Below are 12,257 nucleotides of genomic sequence, written 5' to 3'. Positions count from 1 at the left end.
AAAACGCATGTGGAAACGCATCCGCATGCGTTTTTACAAGCGTCGGAATGCGGCCGAAATCGCGTCGCAACAGTGGAAACAAGCCCTTAACCAGTTCACCCCCAAGGGTTTTCACTCTAATGGACCAGAGCAATTTTCACTTGTCAGTGCTCCTCCCTTTTATTCCCTAATAACTTTGTTACTACTTATCACAAGAAAATGATCTATACCTCGTTTTTTTCGCCACCAATTAGGCTTTCTGTGGGTAGTACATATTGCTAAGAATTTTTTTATTCTAAATGCGTTTTAATGAGAAAAAAAAATCATTATTTCTCAGTTTTCAGCCATTATAGTTTTAAAATTCTCCTGTGGATAAAACAAACACATTTTATTTGCCCAGTTGTCCCGATTATTAAACCATTTAAATTATGTCCCTATCACAATGTATGGCGACAGTATATTATTTTGAAATATAGGTGTTATTTTTCTGTTCTGGTTTTTTTTTGTTCTGGCCATAATTACAAGCCCCTATGTAATAAATTAAAATTAATTTCCCCCATAAAATATAGATTAAAAAAGCTGAGTCCCTAAGGCAACTATTTATTTATTTATTTTAAGCTGATTTTTTTTTTTACAAGTGTTTTTTTTTGGGGGGGGGGGGGGGGGGGAGGGTTGGAAGTGTAATTTTATTAATTTTATTACACATGTATGTACTTGTAAATGTATGTATTTTGTACATGTAATATACTTTTTGGCCACAAGATGGCACTAGTGAACACTCGTTAAACACTCAGCACAGGATCCCGACGGAAACGGCGGCGGTAGCGGCGCGCACACGGCGGTAGCAGCGGTGGGAACGCGCGATGTATTAAAACGTCTTGTTGCTGTTAATAGGGTAAAGCATGACGTTTTAATACGTTAGGATGCCACTAAATCGTTAAAGTAAAGTGCAAGTTACTTTGTTTTATTGCGTGTATTTTTACTTTATACAGTACAATACTTTGTATTAAATATTTTCTATAACGGTTTGTGGATCGTGGAATGAATCATTTCAGTTTCCATCAATTCTTATGGGGAAATTCGCTTTGATATAAGAGTGCGTTTGATTACAAGCATATTTCCAGAATGAATTCTGCCCACAAACCAAGGTGACACTGTATATCCTAAATTCGTATTTATGGTTATTTATCATTCTCATGTCATCTTCTTATGTTTAGAAGTTCATTGTTACAATTCAGTACTCTGATACCTAATAGCTCTAACCAGGTGTGTAACTACAAATCATTGCCCCCCCCCCCCCCCCCCCCCCCCCACACACACACACACACACACACCACACACAAACACTTGTCCCTTTTCTGAAAAATGTACATGGCAGCTTTCTGCCTTTGCAAAGACTGCTAAGCGATTCAGTCATCTATGAGTGCGACCTGATAGCGATAGGTCCTCCCTCTGCTTCTACCTGTGAACTGAACCAGCCTATCACAGAGAGGAGAAGAGAGATGGAGTGCAGTGCCATTCCACAGCTGCCATAATGCTTCCACACTGCTTAAAGAGGAGCTATCAGCCATAATATTGCAGAAAAAAACAACACATACAGGTATACAAGTAGATAAATACCTGCTCTACTTACATAACATATGTGTCTCAGCATGAGAAATATTGGCCAATCAGAGAGGAACAGAGGTGTGGGAGGGGAAAACAGAAGGGAAAGAGGCTTCAGCCAATTAGGCTGCATTCTGAGGGGAAGTAGAGAAGCAAAAAAGGACAACCCAGCATGCCCTGCAACTTCCTTTGTGCGTACCAAATTTTGTGTGTACCTAATAAGAGTCAGATAAACTGGGAAATTATAATTTATCAACAAGAAAAGTAATAGTAATTTTAACTATTGGATTGTCTGGTTAGCATCCTTATTATAAATCATACATACCTGAGGCTTCCTGCAGCCCCTTCGGCTTGATCGATCCCCCACCATCCTCTTCCTGGATCCTCTGTAAGGGCAACCAGTAACTTCGGCCAGTAAGGGCCAGTTGGCGCTGGCATAGAGCGATTTGCAAGCACTTCCACATTTAGCTCCCCACGATGGGCACGTGGCGGGCGCGTGCGGCCGGTCTGTGCATGAACATTAAGCCCTGAATCTCATAGTTATCGGGAGTCCCTAGAGAACCCAGGAGGCGGAGGACAGCGCCAAGAGACTGATCAGGCTGAAGGGGGCTGGAGGAAGCCCCAGGTATGTATGACTTTTTTGTTTTTGTTTCCTCTGAGGTTCTCTTTAAGTAGGGGAAAGGCTCTGGATACCTTGGAGTCTTCTCAGTCCTCGGTCCCTCCAGTTATTCTTGCTAGGTCCTGCTAGGTCTTTGGTGCTCTTCAGGCAGCCTTTGGAAGTACTTAACTTACGAACCTGAGTAGTTCCGAAGATAGGCACATTGGTAAAGAAGACCTCTTTGTCCGAAGCAACAAACACAACAGACATTCTTTGAACTAGAGGGTTGTGCCCAGGGGCGTAGCAATAGGAGGTGCAGAGGTTGTGACCGCATCGGGGCCCTTGGGCAAGAGAGGCCCTCCCTCTACTGCAATATTTGCTCTCTATTGGTCCTGTGCTCATAATCATAACTTCTTTAGTTACTTTGAATAGTGGTAATCATTAACAAAGTGTTCCCCATCCCCTTCTTGCACCTCTGACACTGTAGTTGCCATTGACAGTATTTGGTGCCCCTTATCAATTGTTATGTATAGAGTGCTTGGGGGGCCCTATTGTAAAACTTGCATTGGGGCCCACAGCTCCTTAGCTACACCACTGTTTGTGCCATGGACAGTGCCAGTGTATCTAATGTCACTTTCCACAGCACAAACCTGCCATGGCATGTACCTCGCCTTAGGACTCATTCATGCTGTGTCAGGGTTTTTCTTTTTGCCTTTATCTTCACTATGCAAACACATTAGAACTGACTCCCCATATTCATAAGTTTGTTGGATTACTATTTTTTCTCTGACTTTTTTCTTACTTTTTGTGTCTTCTGCATGAACAGGATAGTCACCTCATGTCGTCAATGGATCAGTCTCCCAAAACCAGGCCTAAGTCTGCTCCAGTTATAACCAATGCCTACATCCAGAACAAGAGAGAGGATGAGGATCTGTGTGAGAAGCTGGACAGCCTGCACTACCAGCACTATGCAGGCCTCATAAAGTTGAGGCAAGCCGTAGGCAGCATTGTCAAACAAAAGAGAATCTTGCTCACCCAGAGGGCCATTACTCCTCAGTCAAGACTGGATCAAGTCCTGGATGAGATCCATACTTACAAAAAGGATAAACACTACTCTGGTGTCAGCAGGAGCCGGTTACCTGCCAGCACAGAACTACATCCCGATTATACTTCAGTTTCAAAACGGTCTCCTCCTCCTTTTTCTCAGGGTTCATTCAGTGCTTCTCATGCTGTCTATGAACATCCAGGAGCGAGACTAATACCTGTGGTCACCGGCATAAGAATTTTTCCAAGCACAGACAATACCAAGACAAGGACTGTCGATGCCACAAGGAAGCATGACCAAACTTCCGACAAGTCTGAGAGGAAGCCTAGAGCCTCGTCCGCCCTGCAGAGGAGACCGGCCAGCAGCATGGAAGTGCTGACCTACAAGGAGCTGAGTGGTATCGCTCGCCTGGAGAACATTACCGAGAGGGAAGCGGCGAGGCAGAAACGGCAGATGCAGATGGAAAAGATGAGCATGAGTAATTCCCTGGACTGCGCCCTGCAGGAGAAAGTGCACAACTTCCTGAAGAAGCTTGAATAACCCTCTCCTTGAGCTCTGAAAATTAATTTAATTCATGCAAAGGCCAACTATTGCAGGAGAAATATTAATTATTTATTAAAGGGACTCCGAACAGTGCAGAAACTATGGAAAGATGCATATCATTTTAAAGCTCTCTTTCTCCTCTTTCCAATGATCTATAAACCACCACCCTACGTCTTTTAGTTTTCGCTATTTTCGCGATTGAAATTGCCACGGCCACGATTTCGATCGCAAAAATAGGGAAAACTAAAAGGCGTAGGGCAACGATTTAGGTGTCGTCAGAAAGAGGAGAAAGAGAGCTTTAAAATTATATCCATCTTTCCATAGTTACTTGTATTACACAGGACGACACTTTCCCCAGTGTCAGCAGCTCCATTCAGCAGAATGCAGCTGCTGACTTTGACAAAAAGTCGCCCTGTGTAATACAATGTAACTATGGAAAGATGGATATCATTTTAAAGCTCTCTTTCTCCTCTTTCTGACGACACCTAAATCGTTGCCCTACGTCTTTTAGTTTTCTCTATTTTCGCGATTGAAATCGCGGCCGCGGCAATTTCAATCGCGAAAATAGCGAAAACTAAAAGGCGTAGGGTAGCGGTTTATATATCATTGGAAAGAGGAGAAAGAGAGCTTTAAAATGATATGCATCTTTCCAAAGTTTCTGCACTGCTCGGAGTCCCTTTAATGAAATATGGCCAATGTACAGGTGGGCTTGTACCCCAGTTTTTTTTTCTCCATGCAGTTCTGGATAGAAAGAAGAGGGGTTTACAGATTCTGTCTTGTCTTTATTGCGGTTTTGGTCACAGCTAGAGAGATTTCCCTTCACTTCCTGTCTGAGACATCAAGACAGGAAGCCAAGAGATATTTTCCCAACCGTTTCTCAAGTCGTGGGTCTTGATAAAGGTTGTAGCTTCTGTCAGTGTTTTATTGCTGTTCGTGATACTGCAGAAAGTTCATAATTTCTTGTCCCAATTGCCCTAATCATTAAAACTGAGTAATTAACTAAAGAAAAAGAGCATTCCAGTGTGAATGTTTATGGCCACATTCACACTGGAAGCGTGTCTCTGTTTTTGTCTTTATGTTGTTAATTCTTGTTAACTCCTATTTCTGTACATTGCACCAGGTGTGCTATACATCAGTATATTACATGTATTGCCCTTGCTTTTCCATGTCATTCTTTTGTATTATATATTGTGTATATATTTGTACAGCACTATCTAAGATGACATTGCCATATACAGTAAGTCAATAAGAATCGTAATATTAGCCTATTAACCAGCACCTTGAGGAATTATGAAGATTTGTTTTCAGACTTGCGTAGTATATTATCAACAGTACTTTCGGGGGATTTATTTAACATAGTGTTTTGAGTTGAGCTATGTGTAAACCTGATAATGGCCACATATATTATTTAAATGCTGCAATTATTCTTAAAGTGAATCTGACATCACCAAACAGGGTATATTTATACTTACCTTGGCCTTCCCCCAGCCCCATGAGGTCTATGGGCTCCCTCGCCGTCCTCTCCGTTATCTTCTAATCAGCCCCGGTAGTCAAGCACGGCTGCGCATGTGCAGTAACACGGAGCTGCTACGGCTGACTGCGCATGCACGGGGGTGCTTGCGTAGGTTCTGCGCGGCGGCACTCATGAAAGAGGAGGTGCGTGGCCCTGATGTGATTCTTCTGGGGGGGGGGGGTCACACTCAGCGAGGAGGAACGTTAGAGCACTGAGAGGAGCCTCAATAGGATCCTGAGGCTTCTCTCTCTTAAGGTAAGTATCTCACTTTGTACCTGAGCTCAGGCTCAGGTATACTTTAAAAAGCAGTTTCTTACCTATGCAGTGAAAAGATTCTGTATGGTCTAGAGCAGGGGTGTCAAGCTCAAATACAAAGTGGGCCGAAATTGTACACCAATGACCTAGCCGCGGGTCAATCTTGATGTCTATTGGGCACCATCTTCCCTTAGGGTAGGAACACACTAGGCAGAATCGCATATGTGTTTTTCACTATGTGCTATGGAAAATGCATATGCAATTCTTTCTAGTGACTTCCTACCCTCATAAAGTTCTAAGGTGTCCCCCATACAGTTCCCTGGTGTTTAGTGCTTTCCCCCTCCCTCCCCCATATGGCTTCCCTGGTAATCTAGGGCTTCACCTCCAATATAGCATACCTAGTGGTCTATAGTGGGCCAAACATAATGTAAAGTGGAGAAACCACTTGAAGGCCAAATCTAATGGCTCTGAGGGCCAGATTTTGCCCGCAGGCCGGAGTTTGACATTTATGGTCTAGAGGCTTTCCCGATCCTCCTCTGCTGCCTGGGACGCTCTTCCCTTTCATGAAGGGGGAGAAAGTCATCCTTGAGTAGGTTCATGCTATGGCACAGGCCCGAACCATGCTTGTACCACCACGCCTGTACAGAGACATGACAAGCATATTCAACTATTTTATTGAATATGTTTACAGGAACCCAGCGCTGGAACAAAGGTGTGTAAGAAGATGGTTGACATTACATAGTTGTCATTTACGCCCCTTTTACACCTACCCACTGCGTCGCCCTGCGCTACGCTTCCTCGCCACAATCCCGCTGCAAAGGCAAGGTGATGCGGTGCAGTGCGCCGGAAGTGAGCTGTAACTACCGCACGGAGTATGCAGCAATGCAAGTCAATGGGCGATGCAGCAAGTGTAAACAATGGGAGTGCAATGTATCATGACGCGCATGCGTGGACTGACAGGGATCCCAATGATGTACTTCCTGCCCAGCAGGAAGTATGTCACTAGCCAGTGGTAACGCTATGCATATGGCCCTGTCGCAGCACCGTGGCACACGGTCATATGAAGGCTGGTTTCTGTGGTGCTTGCACCATTAAACTTAAAGGACAACTGACGTGAGAATATGGAGGCTGCCATATTTATTTCCTTTTAAACAATACCAGTTGCCTGGCAGCCCTGCTGATCTATTTGGCTGCACTAGCTAATCTTGTTAGATCTTACAATAATGTCAGAAACCCCTGATCCGCATGCTTCTTCCGAGGTTATGGCTAAAAGTATTAGAGGCAGAGGATCAGCAGGATAGCCAGGCAACTGGTATTGCTTAAAAGGAAATAAATATGGCAGCCTCCATATCCCTCTCTCTTTAGCTACCTGCCGACCGGCTAGCGCCAATAGGCATGGCCTCAGCGGCAGCTCCAGGACCGGCTGGAGGCAGGGCTGTTTTTGCAGAGCTCCGCCCCCTCTTCAGTCTCCGAGCGGCAATCGCTCCTCGGGAGACTGTTAGAAACCGCCGTCTTCACACATAGTACAGCGATGCGATCCGTGTAAACGGCATTAGAGGTTGTTTTCAGCTTATGCACCTCTGACACCTCTCAGCGATGTCCTTATCGATTCAGCAATAGCTGCATCACTTCTTATAATATCTAAGCAATTTCTTTTAAATAAAAAGTACTATTATCCAGATTGCATTGTTTTCACATTTATCATAACACTAAATGATGTTGCTGACATTAGTGATATTTGATTTTAAAATAAAGATATATTTTTTCTTTGTGTACTTTTTTCTCCTTGCTCTGTACCAAAAACAAACAAAACAGTGATGTTAAAAATTAAGAAGAAATGAATGAGGATATGTTATATTTTACATATCATGCTCATAATAGAAGGTATGCTTATAAAAAATTGCTCATCAGTACTTTAGATGTAATTGCCCCCAGGTTTAGCCCCCTTTTCATTCTCTGTTATGGTGCCCCTTTTACATGCCACTCGTCTCCTGTTCCAGTGGACCCGAAGTCAGAACTTACTCTCTGCTCTAGAAGATAGGCAACAGCATAATAACCTTTAAAGGGGATCTAAACTGAGAAGGATATAGATTTTTCCTTTTAAAGCAGTAGGATCAGCCATACTATGTCAGGGGAAAAAAACACATATAGAAGTAGATACTTAATCTACTTACATAACACATGTATTATACTGTCCACGTTTTGATTTCAGTGAATGTTATATAGTAAATTACGAGAATTCTGTTCCCGGTGGGGGCCATGTCTTTTGCCCACAGTTAAGGCTAACTCGTGATGTCATTTCTGCCCTTTACTTTTTTTTCTTGTCTCCTCCAATCGCTGAGTCGCCTCAGCCTTGCTTGTAAACACAAGTGAGTAGGGGATTAGGTTTCAGATAAGCAGCTGGCAGGGAAATAAAGGACAGAGGAGGAATACATTATAGATAAAAAGAACCCCCAGCATGCAATTATTTGGCACCGACTACTAAAGGGCCAGTGCTCCTAAAGTATGTGATAACTCCAAATCATAACAGCAGAAAAAGTTTTGAATGCAGGATTAGCATCTTTATCGCTTAATACACTCAGACCAGTTGCTGTTGAAATTTAACTTTTATGGTGATGATACCGCTTTAAAATAATATCAGTTGCCTGGCTGTCCTGCTGACCCTGTGTCTCTAATAATTTTAGCCACAGCCCCTCAACAATCATGCAGATCAGGTGCTCTGACTGGAGTCAGACTGGATGAGCTGCATGCTTGTTTTAGGTGTTTGACTCTACTGCAACCAAAGAGATCAGCAGGGCTGTCAAGCAAATGGTATTGTTTAAAAGGAAACATCCAAATCCCTCTCAGTTTAGGTTCCCTTTAAAGAAAAATATTCCTTTGTTACAGCTGATACAAATCCTGCAATACAACTGTGGTGTGTCTACTTCCTGCTTTCATGGAAGCAGACATAGGGTTACCATCCTGTGTTTACAAATTAGCTGCTCTGCCAAGGCAGCCAGCTGACAACAGCTGAGAGATCAGATTGTAGTTGTGATCAATTACAGATGAGGGGGCATTAGACAGGCTAAACTCTCTAAATACATACAGGGTGCATTTCTCTATGTTTTCCTTCTGTCTTGTGCAAAAGTTCAGGTCCACTTTCAGTATCTCGTCCTGTTATAGAGTCATCGCCCCCTGCCCCCACTACGGTGATTCCATGTATTGTACCACACACCATTTGCAGTGCCCTTTGTCTATTATCCCTGTATAATATATGGTTGCCCCCCTCTAGTGACCCTCTATAAAGTGGTCTCATCTTATAGAGCTTCAAACAACAATAACCGCGCTCCAACTGAGTGTAAGATCCTGGAGAAATTACTCCTGCAGATGCCACCAATTAGCAAGCTCCAATACTCATAGGGAAGATGAAAACTGGAAAACAAGATAAAACAGGAGCGCTCTATGGTGCATTAACGTTTTATTACTGTTAAAAAAGGAATAAAATTGCACTTACAAGATGTAAATGCTTTAAAAGCATATAGCCCAACATCCGGGCTGTGAGGTATCCCTTTATCCCTCTCCTTCCTCCAATTCCCAATCGCTGTGGCCAGTAGCAGGGATGTCGAGCTGGATATCAGACCTGGGGATGGGGTGGGATCGTCAGGACCTCTGGTTCAGTGCCTGTAGCATCATTACGCGTTTCGGCGTACCTACGCCTTCATCAGAGAGAGGAAGGAGAGGGATAAAGGGATACCTCACAGCCCGGATGTTGGGCGATATGCTTTTAAAGCATTTACATCTTGTAAGTGCAATTTTATTCCTTTTTTTACAGTAATAAAACGTTAATGCACCATAGAGCGCTCCTGTTTTATCTTGTTCTCATCTTATAGAGCCCAGGTTATAATGTTTATTATACACTGCTCACAAATTAATGGAAAGCAGATAAGATCTCAAAAGTATAAAAATAAATCGTTCTGGTTATCTACACTGATGCGGACCGGGTAATGTGTTAGGAATGAAAGGATGACACATGAAAATGATCATCCTACAAATGGCTGAATTCACCCAAAAAAACCACCTAAAAAAATGCGGCAGGGTGATTCATTTTGGAACAATGTCATTGCAGCAAAGTAAAATCGTACTCAGTAGCTGGTATGGCCCCACACGCTTCTATACAGTACATACCTGACAATGTTGGGGCGTGCACCAAAACAGACAACTGATGGTGTCCTGGGGAATCTCCTCCCAGATCTGGACCAGGTAATACTATTAAGCCTCATGTACACGGTACAATTTTCCATCGGATTGACCGGTGATCTGATAAGAAATTGCATCGTGTGTAGACGCCCAAATTGTTTCAGATCAATTTTGCGATAGATTTTTCATTGATAAGTACCCAAAATCTATTGCAATCCAATTGGACCAGTTAGAAATTAATAGATCCTTCTAATAGATAATTAAATTGTACTGTATCGATAAGGCTGGGTACACATGGTAAGTTTTTCCTGCTCGATTTTACATCCAATCGCTTTTTCCGCTCTATTCTCATATTTTCTGCTAGTTTTCTTATCTTTTTCCATTCACTTATATGAGAAATCAACCAAAAAAATGATCGGAAGGAATATCGGACATGTCGGAAATTATCTATCAAACCCATCTATTGAGCGGAAAAACATATGGTGTATTCCCAGCATTACAGGTCAGTGTAAACAAACTAGATAACTTTTTGCAGGATCCCAAGGTCAGACACCCAGGAAGTAATGAAATAATGTTTATTGATGGTTGAGCACTATTTACAAATACCTGTGAAACTCGAAAAATTAGAACATAATGCAAAAGTCCACTTTTAAAGGTGAAACTAATACGGTATGTACAAAAAGAACTATTTGCAGGTGTTTTGGATTAATTAGCTGATATGAGTGACACTTTGAGCCTAGAATATTGAACATTTTCACAATATTCTAATGGGCTGATATTTTGGGGTTCTCATAAGCCGTAATCATCAAAATTATAACAAATAAAGTCTTGAACTATCTTGCTTTGCATGTAATGAGTCTATTTTATATATTTATTTCACCTGAAATTACTCAGTGATATTACTTAAATAAATAAACTTTTGCACAATATTATAATTTTTTGAGTTCCCAGAGAAACCCCACAGTACAAATACAAAGGAGACAGAGACAAAGGCTTCAATTCAAATGATTACCGACCTATTTATCTTATGGGAGGTAATTTACCTCCTGTGATATCTCCAAATAGCAATTCTCCAGAAGTATAGGGTGAAATATCGACAGAGAGAAATCCATGCGATAAATGTGTGATAAATAGGCGATAGTTAGTCGTTATTTTTTCTCAAAATCACAATTCACGAGGGAAAAAAGGGTGTGTGGCCATTCGTTATTTTAGATCTATTTATCCCCTAAATGTACCTGGAGATATCTGTTTTTTTTCACAGCTGCTGCAGCTCACTCTGCAGCTAGTTTACTAGCAGCACACAGTAACAACCTATGCTGTACATACTGGAGGCAGCAGAGAGCAGCTCACTCTGCAGCTAGTTTACTAGCAGCACACAGTAACAACCTATGCTGTACATACTGGAGGCAGCAGAGAGCAGCTCACTCTGCAGCTAGTTTACTAGCAGCACACAGTAACAACCTATACTGTACATACTGGAGGCAGCAGAGAGCAGCTCACTCTGCAGCTAGTTTACTAGCAGCACACAGTAACAACCTATGCTGTACATACTGGAGGCAGCAGAGAGCAGCTCACTCTGCAGCTAGTTTACTAGCAGCACACAGTAACAACCTATGCTGTACATACTGGAGGCAGCAGAGAGCAGCTCACTCTGCAGCTAGTTTACTAGCAGCACACAGTAACAACCTATACTGTACATACTGGAGGCAGCAGAGAGCAGCTCACTCTGCAGCTAGTTTACTAGCAGCACACAGTAACAACCTATACTGTACATACTGGAGGCAGCAGAGAGCAGCTCACTCTGCAGCTAGTTTACTAGCAGCACACAGTAACAACCTATACTGTACATACTGGAGGCAGCAGAGAGCAGCTCACTCTGCAGCTAGTTTACTAGCAGCACACAGTAACAACCTATACTGTACATACTGGAGGCAGCAGAGAGCAGCTCACTCTGCAGCTAGTTTACTAGCAGCACACAGTAACAACCTATACTGTACATACTGGAGGCAGCAGAGAGCAGCTCACTCTGCAGCTAGTTTACTAGCAGCACACAGTAACAACCTATACTGTACATACTGGAGGCAGCAGAGAGCAGCTCACTCTGCAGCTAGTTTACTAGCAGCACACAGTAACACTTTATACTGTACAAATTTCAGGCACCAGAGAGCAGCCCCTTTACACTATTTAGCATACTAAGCAATATTAAGCATTTACAATATTAAGTGGATGAGTGAAACGAAGGAGGAATCTGGATACATTTTTCATTGGGAGGGAGTGCAAATATGTATCCAAATACCTCCTCCGTTTCACCCATCCACCTAATATTGTAAATTATTAATATTGCTTAGTATGCTTACTATGCAGAACAGAGGGAGGGATTTGTAATGGAAGGAGAGGGTCAAAAAACACGGAGGGAAACCCTCTGCGGTCACATGCTGGTAATAACCTCCTCCTCCTCCTCCTACCCACAATCCTTTACTTCCAGCATCCAGAGAGGCAAAGTATTGCATGTAAATCATTAACACCGCATAACTATCGACCGT

General features: G+C 42.7%; 1 protein-coding gene across 1 annotated transcript in view; it reads left to right on the top strand.

Moving 5' to 3' along the window:
- LOC137571308 (uncharacterized) overlaps positions 1-3,821 on the top strand; it is a 130,915-nt gene extending 127,094 nt beyond the window's left edge. Inside the window, exon 2 of the mRNA XM_068280258.1 lies at positions 3,009-3,821. Within this exon, the coding sequence (XP_068136359.1) occupies positions 3,021-3,767 (747 nt within the window). The 5' untranslated portion in view covers positions 3,009-3,020 and the 3' untranslated portion in view covers positions 3,768-3,821. The remainder of the gene's footprint in view (positions 1-3,008) is intronic.
- The last annotated feature ends 8,436 nt before the right edge of the window (positions 3,822-12,257 follow it).

Source organism: Hyperolius riggenbachi, chromosome 4 (genome assembly GCF_040937935.1).
Source record: "Hyperolius riggenbachi isolate aHypRig1 chromosome 4, aHypRig1.pri, whole genome shotgun sequence".
Classification (NCBI taxonomy): domain Eukaryota; kingdom Metazoa; phylum Chordata; class Amphibia; order Anura; family Hyperoliidae; genus Hyperolius; species Hyperolius riggenbachi.
Note: the sequence above shows the minus strand (reverse complement) of the source record. Positions and strands in the feature narration are given on the sequence as shown.